We start from the raw sequence: 15,350 nt of genomic DNA on the forward strand, positions 1-15,350 counted from the left end.
CCTTATCTTACTATATTCACCCTTTCTTGTGGTAATATGAGATGACACAATGTCTCCATGATGAGATAAAGTGACGGGAATGACGCAGGCACCGCCATACAATGTAAGGCAAGCACTGACCTTCTGAAGACAGGTCAGGAGGATCATCTGCTTCAGAACCACAGTTCACTGCAGGTTAACAGAAACCATGGACAACAAAATCATGATAATGGTGGGGGGGGGGGGCGGAACTACTGTACCAATCCCCAGGATTGTTAAAGTAAAAAATGTTGGTGAGGACGTGGAGAAATTGGAACCCTTATATATTGTTGGTAGGAATGTAAAATACTGCAACCACTATGGAAAATAGCTTGGCAGTTCCTCAGTAAGTTAAACAGAGAATAACCATATAACCCAGCAATTTCACTCTTAGGTGTATACCCAAGAGAACTGAAAACATCTGTTCAAACAAAATTTTTATAAACTAGGGGCGCCTGGCTGGCTCAGTCACTGGAGCATTTAAGTCTTCATCTCAGGGTCATGAGTTCAAGCCCCATGTTGGGTGTAGAGATTATAAATAAACTTAAAAAAATTATAAATGAATGTTCAGAGGAGAATTATCCCTAATAACCAAATAGTGAAAATAATAATGACTGGATAAACAAAAGGTTTCTATGCAATTTTATTTCATCTTTAAAAACGAATGAAGTACTAATATCTGCTACTATATGGAGGGTCTTGAAAACATTAAGCTAAGTGAAGTAAGCCGATCATACAAGAAAAAAATCCTAAGAATATTTATATAAAATGTCCAGAATAGCAAATCTATAGGGAGAGAAAGGAGTTTCGTAGTTGTCTAGGATCAGAGAGCTGGGGAGAAATGGGAAGTGCCTGCTAATGGGTATGGATACTTCATTATGGGGTAATAAAAATGCTCTAAAATCAATTATCATGATGTCACACAACTACTTAAATATAGTAAAACCCATTAAACAGTACAACTTAAAATAGGTAAATTATACACTATATAAATATCCCCCCAAAATTAAAAAATATGCATGTCCTAGTGATGCTTTTAGAGACGTTTTGTAAGTAAATGCACAAGTGTTCTAAGATGAGTACATACATGTTCATTGCACTTTTCAAAATAACATAAATACATGAATATACATCAATAGCCAGGTTAAATAAATTAAGGCTGTCCATACAAAGAAACTGAAGAGTGGTTCAAGAGGGCTGTCTCCCAGGGTGCATGGTTGGCTCAGCTGGCAGAGCTTGCAACTCTTGATCTTGGGGTTATGAGTCTGAGCCCCATGCTCGGTGTAGAGATTACTTACAAAAATAAAATCTTAAAAAAAAAAAATGACCGTCTCCAGATCTACAAATAAATACAACTAAGTTTAGCAACCTAAAGAGGCAGGGTAATAAATGCATTACACACGTGTTTAAATTATGTGTGTGTGTGTATATATATAGTTTTTGTATATATAAAGATATTAGTAGAGAAAAAAATGAGTACACATAAAGTTGAAAGCTCTAACACAATTTCTTTCTTCTTCTTCTTTTTAATGATTTTATTTATCTGAGAGAGAGCACGAGCAGGGGATGGGGGTGGGGAGAGGGAGAAGTAGGCTCCCTGTTGAGCAGGGAGCACAACGTAGGGCTCAATCACAGGACCCTGGGACCATGACCTGAGCTGAAGACAGATGCTTAACCAACTGAGCCACCCAGGCACCCATTTTTTTTTTTTTTTTTAGATTTTATTTTTAAGTAATCTCCACACCCAATGTGGGGCTTGAACTCACAACCCTGAGATCCAGTCACATGCGCTACTGACTGAGCCAGCCAGCGCACACACACACAAGTGAAGTGACATTTGATCAAAGTTCTTGACTGAGTAGGAATAAAGTAGGTGAAGGGAAGGGCTAGAACATCCTAATCTTAGGTCCAGAGAAACAATGTGTGAAAGCTCTGAAGTGAAAAAAGGACATACACAGCTAGTGAGTCAGGCCAGATAGGGTGGAAGACAGAGCAGTGCTTGATCATGCGGTTTCGTGGGCTACATTAAGAATTTTATTTTGGGGGGCACCTGGGTGGCTCAGTGGGTTAAGCCTCTGCCTTCAGCTCAGGTCATGATCTCGGAGTCCTGGGATGGAGTCTCACATCGGGCTCCCTGCTGAGCAGTGAGCCTGCTTCCCCTTCTCCCTCTGCTGCTCCCCCTGCTTGTGCTATCTCTCCTTTACTCACTCTGTCAAAAAAAAAAAAAAAAAAAAATCTAAAAGAAAAAAAAATTTTATTTTGGGAAGAAAAAAAGTTTATTTGGGGGTACCAGGCTCAGTCAGTGGAGCATGCAACTCTTGGTCTTGGGGTTGTAAATTCAAGCCCCGTGCTGGGTATAGAGATTAATTAAAAATATAATCTTTAAAAAAATTGATTTTAATCTTAATAGTAATGAGAAATCACTAAAGGGTCTTGAATGGTATGAAGCTATGAATATGAAGAATGGGTAAGAGATGCAAAAGTAGGTATGAGGCAGCTGGTACAAGGCAGACAGCAGTGAGGCTTGGGTCATGTGAACTAGAGAGGAAGTAAGTTTGGGACGGAGAGACTGAACATATAATGGACAATGGCCATGGCCAGACTATATAAAGACCATAAAACGGAACTCTGACCTGCAAATGCTATAGCAACCAGTTGAGGAAGCCCAACCATGACCTGTGTAGCAAATGGCCTCAAATAGTCAATATTCTCTCAATAACTACCAGGTTCCCTAATTTTGCCCTTCTTTACTCTGATGCCAATTCAGGACTAAGGAGAGAAAGCCATATATGCACCCCAAACCAATCACATAGGAAGCCTCATTTCTAGATAGCCTGACTCCAACTTCCCCATACCAACAACTTCCAATCAGATCACACCTCAAAGCCTTCTCTTTTTTCACTATAAAACTTTCCAACTCCCCTGCTTATCTCTTGTCTTCAGCCAAAAACAAATGACAGCGGCTGAATTCTGGCTGAATCCCTCGCTCAAGCAAGCTCTAAATAAATAGGCTTTACTGGTTTTCATTTGCATGGTCTTCTCCCCCCTCCAGTATTATCAGTCAGTGTAAAGAAGAGATTTAGGCCAAAGGAATGGGTAAAACACACTGTGTTTTAACTACACTTCAATTAAAATGAAAAACCAAAATGGGGCGCCCGGATGGCTCAGTTGGTTAAGTGTCTGCCTTTGGCTCAGGTCATGATACTAGTGATTCAGCCCCTGGGATAGAGCCCCATGTCGTACTCTCTGCTCAGTGGGGAGCCTGAGCCTGCTTCTCCCTCTCCGTCTGCTGCTTCTCCTGCTTGTGCTTTCTCTCTCAGATAAATAAATAAAATCTTAAAAAAAAAAGTAAAATAAATAAAATACTTTGAAACCTTAAAAAAATAAATAAATAAAAGAAGGAAAGGCTGAAATGGAGTAGAAGAGGGTAGAGGAAAACTAGAGCTTGCAAGCCTTTTAGGTATGATTAAGCCTACCTAGGAGACAGAGGGTTAGCTGAGAACTTGATGGAAAAGCAGTGTAGTGTCAGAAATCTAAGGTAAGGGATTTTTGCAGACATAGTTGTTAAAATTCTGAAAAATAAAAAGGAAGAATAAAAAAACCTTAATTTAGAAAGCTGAAGGTGACTGAAGGCTATTTTATTTTATTTTGAAGATTTATTTATTTATTTGAGAGTGAAAGAAAGAGAGAGAGAGAGAGAGAGAGAGAACACGAACCTCAAGCAAGACTGCTGAGCTCGGAGCCTGAGGGCAGGGCTCAATCCCAGGACCCCGAGATCATGACTTGAACAGAAATTAAGAGTCAGCCACTTCACCGAGCTGCCCAGGTGCCCCAATGGCTATTTTAAAGAAGGTGTAAGACGATTAGAGTGGCTTGAGGTGTGAATGGAAAATAATGGATCAGACAGGGTGGCTGGCTGGGTTAGTCAACAGGATACAGCTCTCAATCCCAGAGTCAGGATGAAGGATAGTTCTAAGGCAGGCAGGCAGGCAGGCAGGGACCTTGCTTTCCTTCCCCCCACCCCTCCCCAAGAGGAAACCACCCTTAAAGGGATTTTACCCCACCCTGAAAGCAGCCCTCCACCCTTTCCCACATGGCAAAAACCTGGTTGGATGACAGGTGCAGGGAGGGTTAATCAGATTAAAACAGCCTGCCCAGGAGCCCAGTTAAACTCTAAGACTTAGAAATTCCAGCTGCAAGCCTCTTGGGTCCCTCCCTTCTTGGGAGCTTAGTACTATGACTTTGTGACTGAGAACAGGGCATGACTGAGAACAGGGCATGACTGAGAACCGGGCACTGTGAGCACTGATGGAGGAAGAAATTCTCTAACAAACTGAGTTCGGGCACCGTGTTAGGTGTAGGGTTTACAATTAAATATAACAAAGTATTGAAAGAGAAAACAAAATAGTGTATCAGAAATGAGGAGTACAAAAGATTGGTTTGAGAGCATTCACAGAGAAGTGCCTGGGCTATGTGTTGTCTATTTTAGTATGTAGTCTTATCAGCATTTTTTTTAATTTTACAGATTTTATTTATTTGTGAGAGAGAGTGTGCACAAGCAGGGGGGAGCTGCAGGCAGAGGGAGAAGCAGGCTTCCTGCTCAGTTCGATGTGGGACTTGATCCCAAGACCTCAGGATCATGACCCGGGCCACAGGCGGACCAGACCCTTAGCCGACTAAGCCACCCACACAGCCCTCTTACCATGTTTAAATCTCCATGTTGTTACGTAATCCAGAGAGCGAGGAGAATGAAGAAAATGTTTAAGGGACAGTTTCAGATTCCTGATAAAGTGGGAAGGGACGGGGAGGGGACCCGCAACAGAGAGGAAGGAATGGCCTTGCTTTCCCAGGTGGTGGGAGGGCAGAGGAAGATGGAGGTGAGCAGGGTGGGAATCAGGTTAGCTGGGATTCTAGCTTGGTGCTGGGAAGTTGAGGGATATACCATCTGAAGACTTTTCTTTGTAATGTGAAGAGGCGAGGTCAACTGCTAAAAACGCAAAGAAAAGCCTAAAACGAGAGGTTTTAAGAAAAACTAAGAACCAGTGATTGTGGAGCATGAGGCAGCAAGCTGAGCACAGGAATGTAGCAGGAGCTTGCCAGACAGTAAGGGGGGAGATGATGAATTTAAAAGTGGTTCCAGGGGGCTCCTAGGTGGCTCAGTGGGTTAAGCCTGCCTTCGGTCATGATCAGGTCATGATCTCAGCGTCCTGGGATCAAACCCTCCATTGGGCTCTCTGCTCAGCAGGGAGCCTGCTTCCGCCTCCCCCTCTGCCTACTTGTGATCTCTCTGTCAAATAAATAAATAAAAATCTAGGGGCGCCTGGGTGGCTCAGTGGGTTAAAGCCTCTGCCTTCCGCTCAGGTCACGATCCCGATCCCACGGTCCTGGGATTGAGCCCCACATGGGCTCTCTGCTCAGCGGGGAGCCTGCTTCCCTTCCTCTCTCTCTGCCTGCCTCTCTGCCTACTTGTGATCTCTGTCTGCCAAATAAATAAGTAAAATCTTTAAAATAAATAAATAAATAAATAAATAAATATCTTAAAAAAAAAAATAAATAGAAGTGGTTCCAATCTGACTTCTTGCGCATTCTCCAGCAGCAGGAACATGACTGGATGAAGACATCAGGATTCTTCCAGAACAGTGTGATGAAGACAGAGCAACAAAGGGTGACCTATGATGTTGGCAGTGATTACGGAAATAATGAATTAAGAGAATCTTAGCTGGAGGATGGAAAGACTCGGGAGGACCAGTGGGCCTGGAGAAGGACGGTCAGTACTCTGGTGGAAGGCCTGATGAGGTGCCAGTGGCCGCTACTCTGAGTTCATTGTGTCAGTTAATATTAGGAAATAAAGCTGAAAATGTGTGTCAGGGTCTCATTGTAGTAAGTCTTAACTGCTAAGATAATAACTCAAAGTTTCATTTCACTTCTGTTAGCAACATTTATGGGCTGCCTCGCTGTATTCGGGACATTTTCATCGGCTAATGATACGAAGATCAACCCAACCCAGTGTGGAGAGGTTCGCTTAGCCACTCCATGGCACTGCTGCCTCCAGATCCAGTTTTTTGTGACCAAGCAGGCCGCAGGGGTCCTGCGCTGACACCAGCCCCTCCCGCAAGCTCCTGTGGAGCACAGCTGCAGAACCACCAGCAAAGCAGCAAAGAAATGGAAATTCAGGTATCAGTTCCCCAACAGCCCTTGTGATCAAATCTCCCTTGCCTCCCAGGGCCTGTGTATTTTAAGTAGCCCTTAGATATGAACCTTGGGGGGGGGCGGCGGCGGGGGGCAAACCCCCCACCTTGGGTCTGAATTGACCCTATCAAGACCCCAACCCAGGAACCCCAAAGCACTCCACCCAGTCTGGAATATTGGCATGTGCCCTGGGGCTGGTCTCTAGGTTGACATTCTCCCTTGACCTCCCCCAGGTGACCCCTCCAGGCATGTTGCGCACTTTCTCCCGAACTATGAGTCATGAAGTTCCCTATTTCCAATCACCTGTGGGCCAGCTTTTGAACTAAGGTTGACGGGCTCATTGTTCTGTACTGGTGCTCCACTTAACAAATGTTAACTTAACAAAGCAGAACAGCCACCCTCTGCCTTCAGGGAATTTACATCCTGCGGAAGGAAGGGAGGGAGGAGCACAGGCAATTAAGGTGTTACAATGCAGTGAGGCAAGTACTTTGACAGAATTACACATATAGGGTAAGGGAAAATGTAGACATCTAATACAATTAGTAGGGGCATCAACCTCCGGGAAGCTTTCCCGAAGGATGAATGAACAGCGAGGAAAAGCGTCAAATAAGGACAATGCAGGCAGAAGTATACTTTGAGGAACAGCCAAAGGTGAAGAACACAACTCGAAAGTCATGTTAATAATAAACTCTGGCTCCTATCAATTTAGCAGCTACCCTGTGCTAGGTAGGGTATGGCCAAGTTAACACCATTACTAGCTCCAACTTACAGGTCTAGAAGCCAGGTCTTAAGCCAGACAAGTGACTTACCAGTGACCACCAGTGAGTCAGCTTGTGGTCAGAGTTCAAATCCAGAGAGGCTGGTGTTAATTCTTTCTTATCCCTTCTACAGAGGGAAGGCGGAGAAGAGGTGACAGGATGCTGGAGAGGTGTATTTCACAAGGTCTTGTTTCTTAAATTGTGGGAGTTCTCACTGTCCTGAAGGCTACAGGGACAATCACTTAATTAAGATGTGACATGGCTGGATTTACAGTTTAGGAAGAATCAGCCGATAAAAGAAAAAAAAAAAAGGATTTTCCAGAACTGGAGGCTGGAGTGATGAGTTAAGGAGTTGAAGTCATGCTGGAGAGCTATTAACAGGTGCTAAGATAGTGGTAACAGAGATGAAGAGGGAGCAGATTTTTAAAAATATTTCAAGGTAGAAATGATAGGCCTGAGAGACCAACCAGAACTGAATACTACAGCACCGGCAGCTCAGACAGTTACACTGAGGGATGCCGGGTGGCTCAGTGGGTTAAGTCTCTGCTTTTGGCTCAGGTCATGATCCCTGGGTCCTGGGATTGGGCCCCACATCAGGCTCCCTGCTTGGTAGAGAGCCTGCTTCTCCCTCTCCCCCCACTTGTGCTCTCTCTTGCTATCTCTCTCTCTCCCGCAAATAAATACAATCTTTAAAAAAAATTTTTTTTAAATTTACACTGTCAAGGTAAAATGTATATTTCATAGCACAGAGCTTGATACATAGTAAACATCTCTAATATATGATAGCTCTACAATTATTCTCTAGATTCCGAGACATATCTGAGTGGAAGGAATTGAACTTTACTTTTAAGTGTGCATTCATTCATTCATCAAATATTTCTGTGGAACTTACAGCAGTCACTGGGTGTACAGCTGTCATCAAAGCAAAGTCTCTGTTCTTATGGAACTTACATTCTAATGAAGACAGGCAGATACTAAACAATAACAAAGTCAGGTGGCACGTGTTATGGAGAAAAACAAACCATGAAAAGGAAATAGAGTTATCTTGGGTGGAATGAGGTACTGCCTTTTTTTTTTTAAGATTTTATTTATTTATTTGCCAGACAGAGATCACAATTAGGCAGAGAGGTGGGCAGAAGAGAGAGGTGGGGGGCAGCAGGCTCCCTGCTGAGCAGAGAGCCTGATGTGGGCTCTCTCTCCTAGGATGCTGGGATAAAGATTTATTTATCTGAGAGACAGAGAAAGAGAGAGAAGCCACCGGGTGAAGGGGCAGAGAAGAGAGAAACTTAAGCAGACTCACACAGAGCATGGAGCCTGATGTGGGGCTCAATCTCAGGACCCTGAGATCATGACCTGAGCAGAAATCAAGAGTCAGGTGTTTGACTGACTGTGCCACCTAGGCACCGCAGTGTTGCAGGGAACAGATGCAGGAAGTCCTTCTTGATGACATCTACAATATTGGAACAGAGAACTGAATTACAAGAATACGCTATGGGTATGCAGAAGTCATGGCAGAGATTTGCAAATGCACTGTAGGCATGAACTTGAAGTGACTAAGAACAGCTAAGGTAATTCCAAGTAAGCATTTGGACACCGTGTAAAGGTACTAAAAGGAATAGTGATTTGTTTCAAAGATAAATAATCAAAATGGAGCATGGTATCATCAAAACCAAGGAAAATCTATTCGCTATCTGACCTATAGCAAGATAACTGAGACCAGAATCGAAATGTGTTCACTGGATTGAGAAGTCACTGTTTATCTTTCCCAGAATGCAGCAGGGAGCAGATGGTAAGAAAGGAAACAGCCACCTTTTCAAGAAATTTGGCTACGCAGAGAAGAACCTGGGCTAGTCACTAGAGAGCACCATGGGGTCAGTGGTGCACGTGTTTTCCTCTTCTTAAAAGAGGAAATAAACCAGTTTTGACATACTGAACAATCTGAGTAAGAAAGGGAGTGACTGTTAGATCAAGATTCTTGAGGTGTAGAGAGATTAACCATACCCAGGAGAGGAAAAGAAAACAGAAGTTGTAGCAGATGTAAATGTAGTCTGAGTGCAGTCTAATTTTAAAGCTTGATGATCTCCATTTTCTCTGGGAAGAGAAAATTATCTCTTGTGCATTGGAAAAGGTTCAGAAGTTCAAGGAAACTAGAGGTCATTAGAGGTTTAAATGTAGGCGAATGGGAATCAGAGGTGCCTAAAAGTAAGTAGGAGTTTTCTCAGGGGCACCTGGCTAGCAGAGTCAGAAGAACATGCCACTCTTGATCTTGGGGTTGTGAGTTCAAGCCCTACATTGAGTGCAGAGGTTACAAAAAAAAAAAAAAAGAGTTTTCCTCAGAAAGTCCTGCTAACGTTGAAGACAAAATGCTTCACAAAAGTAGAGATTCTGTGCTTTAGAGAGTTGGCTTTCACAGTTCACCCAAAGAGGCAGCATGCAACGAGAAGGGCCAAGACAGTAAACAGGACAACTGCAGAAAGAATTGGCAGGCAGGGCTAGAGGACTGGTCAAAGGAGTGGGAAGCCTGTAACTGTGAGGGGGTAAGAATAAGGCAGAAAATAGAGAATATATAAGTACTTCACATTTTGAATGGTAGTCAAGAGTGACAAGAGAGTATTAGCTGGTCTCAATTCAAAATAATGTATTAAAATGTATCTTTACCAGGGTGCCTGGGTGACTCAGTCAGTTAAGCATCCAGCTGGTTTCAGCTCAGGTCAGGATCTCCCTGTCATGAGATCCCCCCCCCACCCCGCCCCCAACCTTGGTGCTCAGCCCTAGTCTGCTTGAAATTCTTTCTCTCCTCCTCCCTCCTCCCTCCTCCTCCTCCCCCACCCTCCTTTGCACCCCCACCCTCCCACAGCCCTGCTCAGGAGCGCTCTCTCTCTAAAATAAATAAATCTTTTTTAAATTAAAAAAAAATTGAATCTACTTTACCAAAAACCCTTTCATAGCCATTGCCTCTGGGAAATGAAGGGCCAAAAGTTAGACTAGAAGACTTTTTACTTTTGACTTTACATTCTTTCATACTGTTAGGAAAAGATTTTACACCATGAACATATGTCACAATTATTTAAAAGCCAAACAGGGGTGCCTGGCTGGCTCAATCATTGGAGCATATGAGTCTTAATCGCGGGGTTGTGAGTTCAAGCACCATGTTGGATGTAGAGATAGATTATATTTAAAAAGTATGATAGAGTATGTATTACTAGGTTATGTAGTTATCTAGAGTATCTATTTATTTTAAAAATTTATTTATTTATTTATTTGACAGACAGCGATCACAAGTAGGTAGAGAGGCAGGCAGAGAGAGAGAGAGGAGGAAGCAGGCTCCCTGCTAAGCAGAGAGCCTGATGCAGGGCTCGATCCCCGGACCCTCGGATCATGACCTAAGCCAAAGGCAGAGGCTTTAACTCACTGAGCCACCCAGGCGCCCCGAGTAGCTATTTATTTTAAAGAGTTTATTTATTTATTTGAGACAGAGAGAGTGCAAGAGCGAGCATGAGCTGGGGTAAGAGCAGAGGGAAAGGGAGAAACAGACTCCCTGCTGAACAGGGAGCCCAACTCGGGGTTGCATCCCTCATGACCTGAGCCAAAGGTAGATGCTTAACTGACTGAGTTGCCCAGCCACCTCCTAGAGTACGTATTTATAAAGAAAAGCATTGATATAGTGAGATTTTATGGGTGAATGAGGAAAATCATTAGAATCGAAGGATCCTACCTCATTTTCCACTCTAACACTCTCACATTAGTCTGTAATCTTGGATTTCCTGACACCCTTTTTCTTGTTTTCCTCCACTCTAATTCACTTAGGGGTGAACCTGATGCCAGCTTATTCCAGCAAGAAAAAACGTTTATCAAGAGAATGAATTTTAGGGGTGTCTGGGTGGCTTAGTCAGATAAGTGTCTGGGGATTGAGCCCCACATCGGGCTCAGGGAGCCTGCTTCTCCCTCTCCCTGCCGCTCTGCCTACTTGTGCTCTCTCTCTGTGTCAAATAAATAAAATCTTCAAAGAATGAACTTCACACAGCATAGATTTCTCTACTTAATTAACTCAGTTGTACAGTTTGGAAAACATCTCTGAGGATCATGGAGAAGGACTCAAGGAGCTGGTACAATTTACATGGCAGTGATAATAGGACATTCTTATTAAAGGAGCTAAAAGTCTAAGCTACTTCAAAGGTTAGTCTGGACAACTTCCAAAGTCAACTGTTTACCTTACCTATCCTCTTCCAGCCTTACACGACCTTAGCTGTAACCATGTGTGATTTTTATCTAAAACATGCAGAAAACAGGAGTGCCTGGCTGGCTCAGTCAGCAGAGCACAGAGAATCTTGATTTCTGGGTCATGAGTTCAAGCCCCATGATGGGTATAAAGCTTACATAAAAAATAATAAACAAACAAAACATGGAGAAAACAGAGGGGGGATAAGTGAAAGGGAGGTTCTGCCTTAGAGTTCCACTACTTAGGTCTCTAGTGATTTACCCAGCTGTCAAGTTGTTGTGTTGCAGAACATGTAAAAAAGTGTTCATGTATTTGGGACAAATGAGGATTACGCTTTCACATCTGAAGGTGGTGCTTGTTACTACAGCATCGTTGAGCAAGATCCTGGAAAAGTATCTTAATATTTAATCCATGTTGGCTCTTATGCTATCACTGGATTTCAAAATGGGAGTTTTATACGTTCTTCGAAGAACTTTAACTGGAATGCAGGGCTGGTCTAATCTAAACAGAAATGAGAAAATCGATACTGTAACCCGAGCGGTTGTTTACAGCAATCAGCCAAATTTGGTAAAGGACTGCTCTTATTAAATGGTTGACAGTGGCTTTTCTTTACCATAGCCCCTTGATTTACAAAGTTTTCCTTAACTTTGACAATTCAAATTTCACCACTCTATCTTGTTTACTTGTGACCCTTGTTTTTAGGGCAGGTGGTTTGTGCAGAAAGCTGATACAACCTTGGGCTGCAGGCTTTTATTTGCGTTCCACAAGGTATCTTCCTCCGTGTATGCAGGAATTCCCTTGCTACTGTGGACCGCCTCCTCTCCTCTTTGTTATTTGTGGAGGAGTGCTGGGAAAGTCTTGAACTTCTCCACTCCTCCTAAGCACAGATTTTACCGCTATTTGTATGTGGGACTGAAATGCATTATCGACACATGCCAAAGGATTTTTTAGCATCGAAAATGTTTTAGCCCCTACTAATTGGCTTCTCAGGAATTTCTTACTGTATCTTTCCGGATTTTTCCACTAGACCTGTTTTTCATATTTTGATAGCAAAGGGTAATTTGTTACAGATACAGGTGTAGAGAACTTGGCTTTTTGTCTTAGCCCTCTTGATAAATGATTACTCATTTGCTCCTTCATTTAATGTCCCACTATGGGACTTTCACCGGTTTGGAAAGCATGTATTATTGAACAAGAGGCATGGCAACCATTCTCTCCTTGAATGAATAGTGCCATAAACACAACAGTCTACAGACCAACTGAATAAGCTAATTTAGCAATTGCCTCTGTATGCTAACCAGCTGAGGGCTATTTCAATGGCACTTTTTAAAGGATGATATGTTTTAGAAGAATTAAAGAGCTTAAAATAATTACAATGGAATGCCAAGTCATTTATTTTTTAGTATGAAGAAATACACACTTGGGCAGTGTTTGAAGTTAACTGATTCAAGCAGTGTTACTGGTAGTGGTGTATAAAATCATTGGCCTTTCAGTGAATGTAAGGAAAAAAAGAGAGGGAGAGGGGGAGAAAGAGGAGGGGGAGAGAGAGAGAGAGGAGCAAAATTCTACCCAGAATTTATTCTTAAAGATGCAGCAACCATCAAGACCAACTCTATGAGTTGGTATCAGTATAAAATTGGTTTTGTACCTTAAAAGAAATATTGCCAAGAAAAAGAAATTGATTTAATGAATAATTATCGAGGATGGTACATCGTTTATATGGTGTCATTGGGCAAATATCTCCAAATGCTTTCCAAGGACACAATGGTTTTAGGGAGAAATGTGCTTGTTCTGGATGGCATACAGAGCTATTCAGTGTTTTTCAAAACATATGTTTAAAGATACTCTCATAATTACATTCTCTTGGTACCTGATTTTTCAATTATGAAATTGCTAAACACAAAACACAGTAGTAATCCCCATACTATCACTCACAATCAACAATTACCAAGATTTTCCTACATTTACTTTATCTCATTGAACAACTAAAGCAATTCTCACATATCGTGTCATTCACTGTTTCGTTTGTCAGTATGCATCCCTTGAACTGGTATCACCTTAAAGGTATTATCTCATATTACAAAATATAAATGGACCTTCTTTGATATATCTCATCTGGAACATTGCCTAAATGTAGTAAAATAATTTTCTGTCAGAAATACCTCAGGGGAAGGGCACCCGTGAATGGAGAGGTACACATCTCCTCTGAAGGCAGTTGTGTCTGTGCAATTTTCTTCTCACAGCCAAATTCGCTGAGGAAAAAAAAAAAAGGGAAATATTAGGAGCAGTTTTCAGAAAATGAATTATTGTTTAATCTGGAGAATGTAAAGGAATATTTTGGGTCCAAACTATACTGTGGTTATTTGCTACTTGTTCAGATGTGACTGTGACCTGAAAATTATTGTGATGCAAAAACACGGAATATATTCCTAACAGCTCATGTTCATAGCAGGATTGTGTAGTAACCTCCTCCTTCCACATGACTTCTTCCTCAGTGCTCTTGGACCTTTCATCCTCTGTAATGAATCAATCACAGATGTAATTTTACAAGAACATTGTCCAAGATGTTCCGTGGTTCAGAAAAGTTTGATTAGCAATTGCTATAAACTATAAGAAGGGGTCAGTTGCTTTCTGAACTGCTGACCCGCACATTTTCTCTTACTTATGTAAAAGGGCAAACTAGGGGACATCATCTGAAATAACCTCAGCAATCAGACTTCTGATTAACTAAAAAGGAGAGACTGAATTTTTAACCAGCTATGTACCCTTTTCTGCTCTAAATGGAGAAGTATATTACCAACTGAATAACCTAATGTATTTGGAATAAATATTAGCCCCCCTCTATTTAAATATTTTTCCTGAGTCAGAAAACCTTCTAATTTTTTTTACTTGCCAAGTGCTTTGAAATCTTAGATATTTGGTTTTGAAGTAAAAGCACATTAGAGTAACTCTGCTTACTAATTCCTGTTGGTTAAGAACGACACAGCATACATCATTTTTGAAAAATGTGTCGTCAATTAATGCTATCTTGACCATAAATATTTCTGACATTTTTGGCTCCATTAGCACAATACTACTAAAATTGCATTTTTAAGTGAGACATCTAATTATATGACTAGAAATAACAGCTATCATAACCTGGTTTAAGATTTCATCTGCAACCTGTTACATGATTTTTGTTGTTAATTCAAATGAATAACATTGCCCCTCTCCAGCCAGCACCATGTTCTTCTAATCAACTGCTTTGGATTTTATATTTCACCTAGAAAATCTGTCCAAGTTTGTTGACCTCTGTCGTGAATAGACCAAACAGTTCTTTTTTCTTTCTTTCTTTCTTTTTTTTTACTTATAAGGACAACATATCTAAAATAGCTAAGGAATAAATTTTCTTTGAATTTAAAAAAATGGCAAAATATTTATCATCATTTTAAAATCCACCTACTTTTTAAAAAAGCATTCAAATACTGGACCTACCAGGATAGATAACATTCTCCTGAAATCTTACACATTTACGGTACCTCAAGCACCACTAAGTGATTTTCATCAGGAACAGGATCCTGCTCCCTCCCACCTACGGGCCCAAACAGGCAGAAACAAGTTACTCGGTCCACACACATCAAAGTCCTACCTGGTCTCTGTCCGTTGATAAGAAGAAGACTCATCACGAAAAGCAGAAAGGCAAAAAGGAATTGTTGCAACCTCATTTTCCTGCCACCCTGAAGTAGAGCAACAGCTCTCAACGTAAACCAGTCTTGAATAGCCTGTGCGGTATCTGTGAGGCTCCCCTCACATTCTACTGACGAGCCTCAGACAACGGCCAGCTGCTTTTTCCAGAAAGGTTAATGATCACATCAGACAAGGTTACTGGTGCTGTGGTCGAGCCTCCCTCGGTCGCAAACCCCTCCTCCCCTCCTCCCCCTCCCCCTCCCCCACCCCGACACTCCCCCTTATTTCCATAAGCAAATATTGGTGAAGTAAACCATTCAAGCGTGCTGTAACTTAGTGGCAGTCTGCTGTGGAAGCTTCTAGGGGAGACTTAAACTCAATCTGGAGGTGGAGAAATATGTAAAATGAGGCAGGGCTTTGCCCCCTCCCCTCACCATTTGCATCTGTTTAAACTTTGCATTGCCCATATTGGTCCCACATGCAGAAACCAATAGAAATGA

General features: G+C 42.0%; 1 protein-coding gene across 2 annotated transcripts in view; it reads right to left on the reverse strand.

Moving 5' to 3' along the window:
* The window catches only part of APELA (apelin receptor early endogenous ligand), a 23,588-nt gene extending 8,515 nt beyond the window's left edge, over positions 1-15,073 (reverse strand). For both annotated transcript variants that reach the window (XM_080796969.1, XM_080796970.1), the window contains exons 1-2: positions 14,813-15,073; positions 13,347-13,436 (exon numbers count right to left, since the gene is read on the reverse strand). In XM_080796969.1, the coding sequence (XP_080653095.1) occupies positions 13,348-13,436; positions 14,813-14,888 (165 nt within the window). In that variant the 5' untranslated portion in view covers positions 14,889-15,073 and the 3' untranslated portion in view covers position 13,347. The remainder of the gene's footprint in view (positions 1-13,346; positions 13,437-14,812) is intronic.
* Between the last annotated feature and the right edge of the window lie 277 nt (positions 15,074-15,350).

The sequence above is a fragment of the Martes martes genome (assembly GCF_963455335.1).
Source record: "Martes martes genome assembly, chromosome: 2".
Taxonomy (NCBI): Eukaryota; Metazoa; Chordata; class Mammalia; order Carnivora; family Mustelidae; genus Martes; species Martes martes.